At 43.1% G+C, this 14,775-nt stretch overlaps 1 protein-coding gene across 1 annotated transcript in view; it reads left to right on the top strand.

Moving 5' to 3' along the window:
- The first annotated feature begins 911 nt into the window (after nt 1–911).
- Nucleotides 912–14,775, top strand: part of LOC110496559 (uncharacterized) — a 22,375-nt gene continuing 8,511 nt past the window's right edge. The window contains exons 1-17 of the mRNA XM_036953314.2: nt 912–1,364; nt 3,771–3,845; nt 5,475–5,510; nt 5,786–5,848; nt 6,727–6,780; nt 6,875–6,910; nt 7,559–7,582; nt 7,815–7,868; nt 7,984–8,037; nt 9,696–9,746; nt 11,235–11,291; nt 11,904–11,957; nt 12,719–12,772; nt 13,404–13,457; nt 13,931–13,984; nt 14,080–14,133; nt 14,254–14,307. Of these exons, the coding sequence (XP_036809209.2) occupies nt 1,293–1,364; nt 3,771–3,845; nt 5,475–5,510; nt 5,786–5,848; nt 6,727–6,780; nt 6,875–6,910; nt 7,559–7,582; nt 7,815–7,868; nt 7,984–8,037; nt 9,696–9,746; nt 11,235–11,291; nt 11,904–11,957; nt 12,719–12,772; nt 13,404–13,457; nt 13,931–13,984; nt 14,080–14,133; nt 14,254–14,307 (900 nt within the window). The 5' untranslated portion in view covers nt 912–1,292. The remainder of the gene's footprint in view (nt 1,365–3,770; nt 3,846–5,474; nt 5,511–5,785; nt 5,849–6,726; nt 6,781–6,874; nt 6,911–7,558; nt 7,583–7,814; nt 7,869–7,983; nt 8,038–9,695; nt 9,747–11,234; nt 11,292–11,903; nt 11,958–12,718; nt 12,773–13,403; nt 13,458–13,930; nt 13,985–14,079; nt 14,134–14,253; nt 14,308–14,775) is intronic.

The raw sequence follows: 14,775 nt of genomic DNA, 5'->3' as shown, positions 1-14,775 counted from the left end.
TCACAACAGTATCTCGGACCTGCCTGGTGTGTTCCTTGTTCTTCATGATGCTCTCTGCGCTTTTAACGGACCTCTGAGACTATCACAGTGCAGGTGCATTTATACGGAGACTTGATTACACACAGGTGGATTGTATTTATCATCATTAGTCATTTAGGTCAACATTGGATCATTCAGAGATCCTCACTGAACTTCTGGAGAGAGTTTGCTGCACTGAAAGTAAAGGGGCTGAATAATTTTGCACGCCCAATTTTTCAGTTTTTGATTTGTTAAAAAAGTTTGAAATATCCAATAAATGTCGTTCCACTTCATGATTGTGTCCCACTTGTTGTTGATTCTTCACAAAAAAATACAGTTTTATATCTTTATGTTTGAAGCCTGAAATGTGGCAAAAGGTCGCAAAGTTCAAGGGGGCCGAATACTTTTGCAAGGCACTGTAAGTGTCTTATTAGGAATTTTCAAGTCTGACTTCTCTATGTGGCCGTCTACGGGAATTGTCTTTCTGGGCTGGGCATCAGTACCGAAGCAAAACTGTAGAAGCAGTAGAAAGTGTACTTCTAAACCGGAACCCTTGGAAAAAACCCTTGACGAACACCAAAACCAGCAAAAACATCACAAAATGTCATCATAATATATTTAGCAACTGTTCCGAACTGTTTTGGATGGGATGCATGCAGACGCCTTTACACCTATCCAATCTTGTCAGACCCACACAACTAACTAGGGATAGGGGGCGACTGAATGTAGTATTGGGGCATGCCACTCAAGTTTCAATCACTTATGAACTCCCCTTCCTCAGGGCGGAGCTAGATTGCATTTGTGTCCAATCAGGATGTGGGAATCTGGCTGTGTGTGTGCATATTCATGAGCAGTAGCATTGTTTGTCCAATGAGATTGTGGGAACCTGTCTATGGGGAGACATTTTTCATGAGGCAGCGGTGTGTACAAGTGTTTCTCAGTGTGTGTGTGTGTGTGTCTTGGTGTGTGTGTGTTTGTGTCTCCATGTATGTGTGTGTGTGTGAGGGGCTTTCAGGAGCTCCTGTGTTCACTGGGGCAGGCTGTAGGGCTGCGTTACAACTCTCTCTCATTCCATCTCTCCCTTCATCCAACCATTCCTCTACACCACTTTTACTGGGTGGAATCTTCGGGGCTGTGCACATAGCCCCCATCCCCCTTTGGATTCCCTAACGTTTCTGTCCCGGCTTGAAGGAGAAGACAGGGGAGAGCGGGAGAAAGCAAGAGAAGAGAGGATTTAGTGCTGAGGAGAGAGAGAGGGAGAGGAGAGAGGGATCATGACTGGACTCTCGGCTGTGTTGAAGAGCTGGGTCGCCCTGCAGACTCTGTGCCTGGCTCTGGCCCAAGTGGTGAGTGGAGTGGACAGGGGAGTTTAGGGGTGTACCCAGGCTGGGTTGCTTCTGGCTGGGGTATGGTGGGATAGAAGTCACCTTGGAGAGAGGGATTAGTGGATGGGGACTACTATGCTTGATATGGTTTTGTTGTCACACTGGCTAGTTGTGGTTGGAAAAATACATTTTGGAATTGGGTTGTTTCAGAAAAGTGAATGACCTCAATCTGTTTTCAGGGCTTGAGTGTATCATCATAGTCATAACATTGTTGTAATGATGAGTCTAGAGCTGCATGAAGATCAGTTGTGTAGTGTGTGTATTTGTGTGTGTTGTGTGATGTGGCATTGTACATACATATAGTGTATCTTCCTGCCATGGACTATGTGCCTTGATTCTGTGGATGACGTTTCTACCTGAATACAGAGGAAGAATTGGAATGTCTCCTTTATTCTTGAAGAGCAGTTGGAGGGGAGACAAAACCATTTCAAATGGTGTCAAAAAGGAGATTCAGGACAGAGTCATCAAGGGAGAGCGGCACTTACACTGGAATTCGGCTGGACACACACACACACACACACACAGGCCGTGTATTCAAGACACCCATGTGCCTTTACTGCGAAGCCCCCTATTCAAACACACACACACACACACACACACACACACACACACACACACACACACACACACACACACACACACACACACACACACACACACATGCGCACACAGAAACACAGACACACAGAGAATGACCGACCTGAAGAAGCCCTCCACCAAATCACACCTACGTGCTATCCAACAGAAAGTTACCAGTGGATCTGTCTGAAAAAACAGGACCATTGTATTGAATTCCCAACCTTATTTCTAAATGATTGGCAGAATTCTGGAATACATCTCCACACAGTATGAGGATTCTGTGTTGTGATTGGATAAGACTGATTGAACTCGATTCAAGGAACTGCATTTCCAAAGGAAGGGGATGGGATGGGGGGAGTGCTTTGGGAAACATCTTTCCTCCCCCTACCTACTACCTTAGATTACTTGGTGACAAATATTTTTGTTTTACACCCATTTTGGAAGCAATATACTTCTTACAGGATGTGAGATTTTAAAAATGTCTATATGAAAAAAAAAAACCTCATTCATCAGTCATATTTCTTTTCATGAGCTCTGGATAATTTTATTACATGTCTTACATTGTTCCAAATACAGTCTTAGAAAAAAAGGTTCCAAAAGGGTTCTTCGGCTGTCCCCATGGGAAAACCATTTTTGGCTCCAGCTAGAACCCTTTTAAGTTCCAAGTAGAACGCTTTTGGGTTCCTTGTAGAACCTCTGTGGAAAGGGTTCTACATCGAAACGAAAAGGTGTTCTTCCTGGAACCAAATAGGGTTCACAAAGGGTTCTCCTATGAGGACAGCCGAACAACCCTTTTAGGTTGGAAGAGTGTAGGCTACCAGTGGTATTGGATTTGTATTGGCCTTACATGCTTTACCAAAATGTGATGGGTATGGGTGATGTTTCTAGGTGATTCATTCACTTCAAGTTTATGATGCATTTGTCTTGTTTCTAGGATTGTATTCACATGAAATATAACATTTAATTGTAGCTATTAATTCCCACTTGATCATGTGTGATTGTCTCATGTGACGTTGCTGTGCCTCATTTATCAATTAGGACTATGCAAACATTGGTTCAAAAAAGCACCTGGTTCAAAACTAGTCATATCTCCATTATCAAAACTAGTCATGTCTCCATTATCAAAACTAGTCATGTCTCCATTATCAAAACTAGTAATGTCTCCATTATCAAAACTAGTCATGTCTCCATTATCAAAACTAGTCATGTCTCCATTATCAAAACTAGTCATGTCTCCATTATCAAAACTAGTCATGTCTCCATTATCAAAACTAGTCATATCTCCATTATCAAAACTAGTCATGTCTCCATTATCAGAACTAGTCATGTCTCCATTATCAAAACTAGTCATATCTCCATTATCAAAACTAGTCATGTCTCCATTATCAAAACTAGTCATGTCTCCATTATCAAAACTAGTCATGTCTCCATTATCAAAACTAGTCATGTCTCCATTATCAAAACTAGTCATATCTCCATTATCAAAACTAGTCATATCCCCATTATCAAAACTAGTCATGTCTCCATTATCAAAACTAGTCATGTCTCCATTATCAAAACTAGTCATGTCTCCATTATCAAAAGGTCTACAATAAAATGACACACAGAATCCCAAAACGTGTGAAATGTTTTACTGCATTACAGTTATCTCACATGTTCTTTATAGTATGAAAATAATATGTATCCAATTGGATGAATACCAAAAAGTGATACATTCTAAGGCCAGGTAATTATCTACAAAACCTCTGCACACTTCTAAACGCTCCATTTTGTTTTCATTTTTTCCAGAGCGGTCCTCCAGGACCTCAGGGCAATCCCGGGCTGCCTGGGCCCTCTGGCACCCCCGGGTCCGACGGCATTGATGTGAGTATTACCTCCGCTTCGCCCTGAGTCAACAGGTTGTCACAAAGACGGGCATTGTACCCAATAGAGCGCTCTGAGGTAGTACAGCAGTTACACCACCAGAGGGCGGACGGAATGAAAACACAGAGGCACAAAAGAGCTCTGTTTCCCACAGCGAGAGAGGTCTTTGAGTTGGGGGCTTTATCTCCTTCCCGAGGGAAAGGTTCGGGATCATATCGCAGTGATGTGATACCTTTGAGGTATTCTCAGTCTAAACAAAACCATGTTCTGAAAACATGTTGAGAATACAGAATTACACCATGAGTGGACAAAGAAAGAAACTAATGGTGAGGCCTGTATGATCCAAAACGATTGTGATGTTACAAGTTAGGCACGCTTTAATCCAATGCAATTAGTTGAAGAACTGTTTCATCCCCAAAGCCAGGTAGATCTACTGTTAAAGATAATGGTTTAGGATTATGTCAATTCCCCCAGTCAGTTGGACATTCCCTATCTAACTAATGGAAGGCTATGGACTGGCAGGTTGATGTTTGATGTGAACATGGATCCTCTCTTGTGGGCTGGAACTTGGAATAGCTTTTGAGGGCTCCAGGGTCAGATATTTATCTGCTATGGTATGTGATGTCACCAACGGGTGGGCTGTAATAAGAGTGCTGTGAAACACAATTCTGGCCAACTGTAGATGCCGGCTGCATTTCATTCCAAAAAGGTTGTTCCATCCCATCTGCCCTTGTTCACTCTCCTTTGCAGACCTGAGTGGACTCGGGTAGGTGTCAGCAATAGCTCCAACTAGTTTCTGCCATATATACCTATCCAGTCCTATCATGATTGGAAAGTTCCCTCACTCCACATTGAGGGCGGAGCAAACATGAGCTGTCAATCATGGCTGGATCTTTAAAAAAAAACATTTTCCCCCTCATCTCCACCTGTGACAAAATGACCCTTGCAGATCTGTATGGAACTGGATAGGTGTATACGCAATAGGTTGATGTCACTACTAGATACTATGCATCTCAGTGGTCTAAAGTGGCTTCCTCTCCTTATCTGATCTTTCTTATTCCTGATCTGAAACACTGGCTAAATGAAAGCAATATTGAGGGCGGGTTACACTTTATTTTAACGGTCCATTATAAAACATTTATAAGGCATTTACAAAACAATTGCACACCATTTAGAGTTAAGTTAGGGTTATGTAAATGTTAGGGTTAGGGTTAGGGTTAAATAACACTTTAGATTAGGGACTGCAAAAATACTTTTACTTATGATTAGTAAATAGTTGATAAATGTGGGAGAAATAAGTAATAAAAAAGTGTTACTAGGGAGCCTACCAGGAAGGAACTTTCACTTGTCCAGATCTTACAGGAAAAGTCTGTTCAGATTGAGGAAAGGAGATAAGGTAAGGAAGTCACTGTTCGGTATTGAGATATAGCCATAGTCTTCTGTTTGGGTCAGGGGAGGGTCCACCAATCCTTCCAGATCAACAAGGGGCTGTCATCAAGGAATTCTATGTCAAGGACTTCGTAATCTACATAAACTGACTTCCATGTCATCAATCTCAGAAAGTAGTGAACATACAATACCAATTGTTAATATCATGTCTTTCTTTCTTGTTCCTCTCTCTCTTCACAGGGGGAGAAAGGACCTCCTGGTCCTCCTGGCCCAACAGTAAGTTACTGTGTATGCATATGTGTGTGTGTGTGTGTGTGTGTGTGTGTGTGTGTGTGTGTGTGTGTGTGTGTGTGTGTGTGTGTGTGTGTGTGTGTGTGTGTGTGTGTGTGTGTGTGTGTGTGCATGCCTGCATATTCAAGGGTGTTTCTTTGTGTGTGTGTGCGTTTGTGTGCATGTTCAATAGTGTTTGTGTGAGTGTGTGCACTTTACACTGACAATATCTCTGATGTGTGTGTTTGTATACCTGACTATGGCTGTGTCTCTGTTCTCAGGGCTTGAAGGGGGAGCCAGGTGAACCTGGTCCAGGTGGAGCTCCAGGAGAGAATGGCATTGACGTAAGTCTCCTGTCAATCAGCTGCTAAGTGTGTCTGTAAGAGACTGACAGCAAGACAAAGAAAATGTGAAGGAGAGAGAGCGAGAGAGAGAGAGAGAGAGAGAGAGAGAGAGAGAGAGAGAGATAGAGAGAGAGAGAGAAATGGATGAATTTGTGAGGGAAAAGAGAGAGAGAGAGAGAAAGAGAGAGATAAATGGATGAATTTGTGGGGGAGAAAGAGAGAGAGAGAAAGAGAGTGAGAAAGAGAAAATAGAGACAATGTTTGTGTGTTTGTGTAAACATGTAGGAGTGAAAAACATTGATGTAAATCCTGATGCATTGATGTACTGTAACCTAGCTAGATAGACTGAGTATCATGTTGTTATGAAGGTGGCTGTTTTCAGGAAATTGCTTCTCTCTAAATAAGGTAACGGAAACACACTCTGCTGGTCTCACAGTCACATGCTGAGAAACATTCCACAGGGATTTACCCTGTAATCCGGCCCGGAATCTCAATCCTAGTTTTCCTGCCGATTACCTGGAAGTGTCAAATCCAATCAGACTACTGAAAGTCTCAGTGCTGTAATGGGAATTCAGGTCACATGTATAGTAGATGTCACAATCCCCAGGCTCTGGCAGGCACTAAAGGTGCAATCTGTCACCTTCATTTGAAAGTGCTGCCCCTGCACTTGTTTGTAAACTGTGGGGTGAGTCCTGAAAAAAGTAGCAGGCTGTTCAATAAAAGTTTAGCATTAGAAGAGACAGAAGTCACCTTACAGTACTGTGTTATTAGACCAAACCAACCTCATTATTGAAGTCCAGAACTAAAGTAACACTCTATTGGTGATCCAAACCGATCTTACTGACTGAACACATCGCTCTATCTCTCTACGTCTCCAGGGTTTGATTGGAGCAAAGGGAGATCGGGGTCCTGTCGGGAACCCTGGACCTAAGGTAAGGACCATGGTGGGAGTCTACATTGGATGCAAACTATGAGAGAATAAACCCTCATGTTGTTGTTGTTGTTGTTTATTGTTGTTTTCTACAGGGCCAGCCTGGACCTGGTGGTGAACCTGGACCCACTGTAAGTACTAACGGACTCAACAGAACCTGAACACTGTTCAGTACAGACTACATGTAGCCTGAACACTACAAATCCACTGGAACTAACCCTCCGTCATCAGTAGGGCCCAGAGTTTTACCCACACATGACCTAACTAGGATTACAGAGGTATGGGGGAGACCCTAGTCATAGGGGTTACATAACACTTGGAGTCAAGGTAATCTGATCCTAGATCTGTGGTTAAGGCAGGTTGAGTAAGACTACATGTAGTTACAGTAAAGCACACTAGATGGTGCTGTGTAGCTATATTTGACAGACGACTAGACTGTACTGTATTGACAGAGTGGAGTTAGTGATATGCTCGGATGAAGCATTGAATTCAATGAATTCCATTACTTATTTTGACACATTAAACATTGAACACACATTGATTGCTTTCTCTACGTTTGAGTTAGATTGATGAACACTGTCTGTCTAGTGTTCTGTCTCTGTAGACACATCTGCTCTTAATTCAATTCAAATAAGATAATTGTTGAAACAAATCATACATGAGTTATTATGCACATTTGTTTGTGATTATATGATTACAAAGACTTAACTAATCTAATCACAGACTTAACTAATCTCTCATTCCCCTTTCCCATTCCCTCTCTCTCTCTCTCTCTGTAGGGACCCGGACTGCCTGGGCTCGCTGTAAGTAGCTATTTGTTAATTATATCCCTATAATTAAAGACTTCCTCCCCAAAAAATAACTAGTCAGACACTACATATTACATTCTGAACTGAATTACATTGGCAGTGTATCCTCTTCTGGAACTAGTCAGACACTACATATTACATTCTGAACGGAATTACATTGGCAGTGTATCCTCTTCTGCCAGATGGATGAAGATCCCAGTCTTTTTCTCTTCCTCTTTGTCTTTAGGGAGCCCCGGGCCCAATTGGCCTCCCCGGTAAAATTGGACAGACTGGATCTCAGGTAAGACCCTTACCATTGTTGTCTTATGTCAGATAGCATACGTTACAGAATCTGTTAGCTACTCTTCATCTTCATCATTTCATTCCCACCATCCTCTTGCTCCCTCTTCTCTCAGGGCATATTGGGAGCACCTGGACCTCCAGGAATTCCAGGACCCCCAGGAAAACCAGTAAGTTTACACCTAGAACCAGCAAGTTTCCAGTAAATAAACATGTAGTACAAGTAAAAACCAGCAAGTACCAACCTAGTAATAATAACCAGTAACTTAAAACCTGTAGGAAACCAGTAAGATGTTGTGGGCTGTAATAAGTCATAAATAAAACCTGTAGGAAACCAGTAAGATGTTGTGGGCTGTAATAAGTCATAAATAAAACCTGTAGGAAACCAGTAAGATGTTGTGGGCTGTAATAAGTCATAAATAAAACCTGTAGGAAACCAGTAAGATGTTGTGGGCTGTAATAAGTCATAAATAAAACCTGTAGGAAACCAGTAAGATGTTGTGGGTTGTAATAAGTCATAAATAAAACCTATAGGAAACCAGTAAGATGTTGTGGGCTGTAATAAGTCATAAATAAAACCTGTAGGAAACCAGTAAGATGTTGTGGGCTGTAATAAGTCATAAATAAAACCTGTAGGAAACCAGTAAGATGTTGTGGGCTGTAATAAGTCATAAATAAAACCTGTAGGAAACCAGTAAGATGTTGTGGGCTGTAATAAGTCATAAATAAAACCTGTAGGAAACCAGTAAGATGTTGTGGGCTGTAATAAGTCATAAATAAAACCTGTAGGAAACCAGTAAGATGTTGTGGGCTGTAATAAGTCATAAATAAAACCTGTAGGAAACCAGTAAGATGTTGTGGGCTGTAATAAGTCATAAATAAAACCTGTAGGAAACCAGTAAGATGTTGTGGGCTGTAATAAGTCATAAATAAAACTTGTAAGAAACCAATAAGATGTTGTGGGCTGTAATAAGTCATAAATAAAACCTGTAGGAAACCAGTAAGATGTTGTGGGCTGTAATAAGTCATAAATAAAACCTGTAGGAAACCAGTAAGATGTTGTGGGTTGTAATACGTCATAAATAAAACCTGTAGGAAACCAGTAAGATGTTGTGGGTTGTAATAAGTCATAAATAAAACCTGTAGGAAACCAGTAAGATGTTGTGGGCTGTAATAAGTCATAAATAAAACCTGTAGGAAACCAGTAAGATGTTGTGGGCTGTAATAAGTCATAAATAAAACTTGTAAGAAACCAATAACTTAACGCAAAAGAAAAACGTTTCGTTACAAGCAAGAAACCATTGTTCCAGAGATAACCCCGTAATCCCAGTCCAGATGACCAGTACATTCTCACCAGTAAGTGTACCAGTACGCTCCCCAGAGCAGCTCAATGAAGCATAATTGTACACAGAGCTGTGTGTGTCTCTTAGCTCCCCAGTTCTTCTACAATGTACACAGGGAGTGATTTCAGGTGTGGAGCAGCCTCACAGAGAGTGATGCTCCCAGCCATGGGGAGTCTATTTGTCTTGGTTTACCGGTGTTGCAGAGTAAATAAAGTCCCATTAGATCTGGCTCCCCTGTCTCATCTCACTGCTTCCTGCATACCTCAGCTGAGGGGGGCCATGTTGTACTGAAACTCAGGACACACGCAGTCAGAACAGCTGCCTCAGCACTGTCTTAAACAATGATCACCTTAGTCTTCCTCTTTCTCGCTCTCTCTCTCTCTCTCTCTCTCTCTCTCTCTCTCTCTCTCACTTCATATGTCTTCTGTCTTCTTTGCATATTTCTCTATTCAAACATATATTGTTGTCACTCTCTCTTTCTCTAGGGACCTCCGGGGAAGTTCTTGGGAGGAGAGGAGGGCAGCGCAGACTTCCAGGTAAGATCCCTCTGTATCTGTTCTATTCCACTGTATCTGTTCTATTCCACTGTATCTGTTCTACCCCACTGTATCTGTTCTACCCCACTGTATCTGTTCTACCCCACGGTATCTGTTCTATTCCACTGTATCTGTTCTACCCCACTGTATCTGTTCTACCTCACTGTACCTGTTCTACCCCACTGTACCTGTTCTAACCCACTGTATCTGTTCTACCCCACTGTATCTGTTCTGCCCCACTGTACCTGTTCTACCTCACTGTACCTGTTCTACCTCACTGTATATGTTCTACCCCACTGTATCTGTTCTACCCCACTGTATCTGTTCTACCCCACTGTACCTGTTCTACCCCACTGTATCTGTTCTGCCCCACTGTATCTGTTCTACCCCACTGTACCTGTTCTACCCCACTGTATCTGTTCTACCCCACTGTACCTGTTCTACCCCACTGTATCTGTTCTACCCCACTGTATCTGTCCTACCCCACTGTATCTGTTCTACCTCACTGTATCTGTTCTACCCCACTGTACCTGTTCTACCCCACTGTACCTGGTCTACCCCACTGTATCTGTTCTGCCCCAATGTACCTGTTCTACCCCACTGTCCCTGTTCTACCCCACTGTACCTGTTCTACTCCACTGTACCTGTTCTACCCCACTGTACCTGTTCTACCCCAATGTACCTGTTCTACCCCACTGTACCTGTTCTACTCCACTGTACCTGTTCTACCCCACTGTACCTGTTCCACTCCACTGTACCTGTTCTACTAAACTGGCAAGTTCCTGGCAATCTAGTCATGGTGTTGCCTCTGATACAGTTTATAGACAGAGAGCTTTCTTGTTTGGTGGCACTAAACCCTACATAAAAAGTACAAGTCCTAAGCCAAGTCCTATACTGAGTGCCCAACATAGGGGAGCTGGTTATAAGGGAGCTGGTTATAGAGGAGGGAATTGTGTGGCAGTGTCAGCTCTAGAGACAGGAGGAACTAGAGTCCTCTAGAGTCCTCATCAATTCCTCTCTCCTTTTTTCTCCTCCTCCCTCGCTCTCATTAGAGAAGGGTCCTGTCACAGAAGATTCACACTCTTTCTCTCATAAACTATCTTTCTCTCCAACCGTCTATCTCTCTTTCTCTCCCTCTCTCTCCTTTCATCTGACACCGAAAGAGGATTCACAGCCTCCCTCAAGCCCCTCTCACTCTCTTCATCCATGCACAGCCCGCACCCTCCCACCCCCTCTCTTCATCCATGTCCCTCATACTGTAGTGTTGCTTTGTTCACTTTTGGCCGAGGAGATTCAATTATACTTAGACTTGTGACTTTGGTGTTCTCCTCACTCTTCCTCCCCCCCATAGACTCTTAGAAAAAAACATTTTGGGTTCCATGTAGAACCCTTTTGGGGTACCTTCCGTCCTCTCTTTCTCTCTCAACCACCTATTTCTCTCTCTCTCTCTCTCGCTCTCGCTCTCGCTCTCGCTATTTCTCTCTACAGTGTCCAATCAACTGCCCAGCAGGGCCTAAGGGTCCCCAGGGACTGCAGGGGGTCAAGGTAAGTGAGTCATCATCGGGGGGAAAAAATCAAAATAAGGATATTCAAAAATCAAAATAAGGATATTCTGTTTTCTGTTTACAGTATTCCTGTCAGTGCTGCTGTCATGTATTGGCTGAATAATTAGTTCATTGATTTAAACATATATTTGTATCTATTAGGGATCCCCATTAGCTGTTGCCAAGGCAGCAGCTACTCTTCCTGGGGTCCAAAAATTACATATAAAACAAAAGATAAAACAGTCCATAATGTAACATTATTACACCACTACATATCTACAATACAAAATGTAATATCACCATACAAAAATATTACAAGGTATGTGTGTGTAGAGTGCGTGTGCTAGCTTTTGTGTGTGTCTGTACCTTTGTGTGTGTGTGTGTATGTCTTCACAGTACCAACTGTTCCATAAGGTGTATTTTTATCTGTTTTTTAAATCTGATGCTACTGCTTGCATCAGTTATGTGATGTGGAATAGAGTTCCATGTAGTCATGGCTCTATGTAGTACTGTGCACCTTCCATAGCCTGTTCTGGATTTGGCATGTCTTGTGGAGTATGCATGGACATCTATTACTGTTATAACAGTAAACTAACTTAATATTCTCTTTTAGGGACACAAAGGTCGTGCTGGTGTGCTGGGAGAGCCTGGTAGCATTGGGAAACTGGTGAGTCTTATCGAGTCTGTCTATCTGTTTATTGACATCCCAGCGTTTCTGTGTTTTGTGGGTCTCTGGCTAATCACTGACACCTGCAAGCGCATCCACAACAAAGTTTAATAGGTTACAGATGCATGGTCTTGGATCTATCTGAAACACAGTAACAAACACACACACACACACACACACACACACGCACACACACACACACACACACACACACACACCAGTAGAAGAAGCAGGTTTAGCGCTAATGAAGCCCCCTGAGGCACATGACTGGCACTAATCTGGGTGAGATTAGTCAGGCCTGGCCCGGGCAGCCAGGCAGCACGCAGTGAGCTCAGATGAAAGGGATGGTTGAGAGCCAGGTACATGTGGAGTGGATAAGAGAGTAGGAGTTAGAGCGGCCTACTCAGCCTGGTGCTTTAAGCAGAGCTAATGAGCCCCCAGTGGGACCTGAGACACTCCTCCAGAGTAGGAAGGTTTAGCACCTGATCTGCACTCTGCCTGTCTCAGTCTGGCACTGCACTGCTGATCACTGCTCAGTGACTGAGTCAGAGGCACTAACATGAACACACACAGAGAACACTTCATTCTGCTGGCCGGTTTCAGTTCGCTTCTATTTACTAAGGAGTTATGTGGTAGAGATAATCAGCTGGCACCATTACATACATGAAACACTCTGAGATGTTATTGTCACACTTTTCATTTCTATCGCTCTCCTTCTCCCTCTCGCTTGCTCTCTCTCTCTCTCTCTCTCTCTCTCTCAGGGTACGAAGGGAGAGGTCGGCGTCTCTGGGGAACAGGGAATCCCAGGACCCCCGGTAATGACCTTCATCTACCTATGACTGAACTTAGATACACAATGTTTCTTTTGTTTTATATATATATATATTTTTACCCCTTTTTCTCCCCAATTCGGTGGTATCCAATTAGTAGTTACAGTCTTGTCTCATCGCTGCAACTCCCGTACGGACTCAGGAGAGGTGAAGGTCGAGAGCCGTGTGTCCTCCGAAACACAACCCAACCAAGCCGCACTCCTTCTTGACACAATGCCCACTTAACCCGGAAGCCAGCTGCACCAATGTGTCAGAGGAAACATCGTAAACCTGGCGACCATGTCAGCATGCACTGTGCCCGGCCCGCCACAGGAGTCGCTAGTGCACGATGGGACAAGGACATCCCTGCCGGCCAAACCCTCCCATAACCCGGACGACGCTGGGCCAATTGTGCGCCGCCCCATTGGTCTCCCGGTCGCGACTGACTGCGACAAAGCCTGGACTCGAACCCAGAATCTCTAGTGGCACAGCTAGCACTGCAATGTATAGATAGATAGACAATGTTATGAAAACATTATAGTACAGCAATATGGTCAGAGCCCAGACGTTGTGAGAATGAAATACAGATATGATGCCACTTTGTCCTTTATTTCAACTCTCTTTCTCTCCATGTCAGGGTCCTATGGGATTGAGGGGTTACCCTGGAATGATGGGCCCCAAGGGAGAGGTGGTAAGTTACAACACATCTGTCTACCTCACTCCCTCCATCCTCCACCTCATATGGAGAGAATCCCAAACTCTCTCTCTCTCTCCCTGTCTTTTCCCCTCCCCCTTCTTTCTCTCTCTCTGGGTGTTGTCTGGGGCCACTGTTCCTCCATCTATAGTTAATGATCCAGGAGAGCCGTCCATCTTAGCATTGGCTGTGTTAGCCAAGTTAGCGCCCAGGCCCAGCTAGGTGCCAAGCAGAATGGCTGGCTGTTTGTGTATCTCATATTTGTCAAAAGTATTAATCGCTACCTGATAATCATCCTTTTATCACAGTGGTTAGCATGTTAGTGCTCATTAGCATGTACATAGATACTGAAGGAGATACATAAATATAAATAAGAGTCGAAAACATACGAGCCATTTATTACTATGCATGACCATTAATCTACTTCCTGAAATACCAATGAGCACTCATTATCATTTCCTACCTCGCAGGGACCTCGTGGTTACAAGGGCATCAACGGACCAGTTGGCCAACCTGGACCCCCAGTAAGTATCTAGGTCTTGGAAACTGGTATTTCCAATTGTGAGTTGATGGGTTTAATTGATCAATCTGATCAGAAGTGTTTGTCTCTACCCGGTAGGGTGAGGAGGGACCCCAGGGACCACCTGGAGAGGCTGGGAAGAAAGGAGATTTGGTGAGTGTTTTATCTGCCAGCTATCCAGTTTTTCATCAGTGTCTAACTTACTCACACGGATGAGGAGGATGATAATAATCATGATGTTGATGAAGATTATGATAATAATCTTTTCTACAGGGTGGCCGAGGTATCAAGGGCCCACATGGAGCCGTTGGCAAGAAGGGAGAGAACGTGAGTGAACACCCTGACTTCACTTGTCTATTTAATATTCTAGTCTGGTATCTACTATTACTACAATGTAACACAGTCTACTGTTCATATTCTAGTCTGGTATCTACTATTACTACAATGTAACACAGTCTACTGTTCATATTCTAGTCTGGTATCTACTATTACTACAATGTAATACAGTCTACTGTTCATATTCTAGTCTGGTATCTACTATTACTACAATGTAACACAGTCTACTGTTCATATTCTAGTCTGGTATCCACTATTACTACAATGTAACACAGTCTACTGTTCATATTCTAGTCTGGTATCTACTATTACTACAATGTAATACAGTCTACTGTTCATATTCTAGTCTGGTATCTACTATTACTACAATGTAATACAGTCTACTGTTCATATTCTAGTCTGGTATCTACTATTACTACAATGTAACACAGTCTACTGTTCATATTCTAGTCTGGTATC

This window comes from Oncorhynchus mykiss, chromosome 18, assembly GCF_057628025.1.
Source record: "Oncorhynchus mykiss isolate SJ-2025 chromosome 18, ASM5762802v1, whole genome shotgun sequence".
NCBI lineage: Eukaryota > Metazoa > Chordata > Actinopteri > Salmoniformes > Salmonidae > Oncorhynchus > Oncorhynchus mykiss.
The sequence above is the reverse complement of the archived record's forward strand: the minus strand, read 5'-3'. Positions and strand labels throughout refer to the sequence as shown.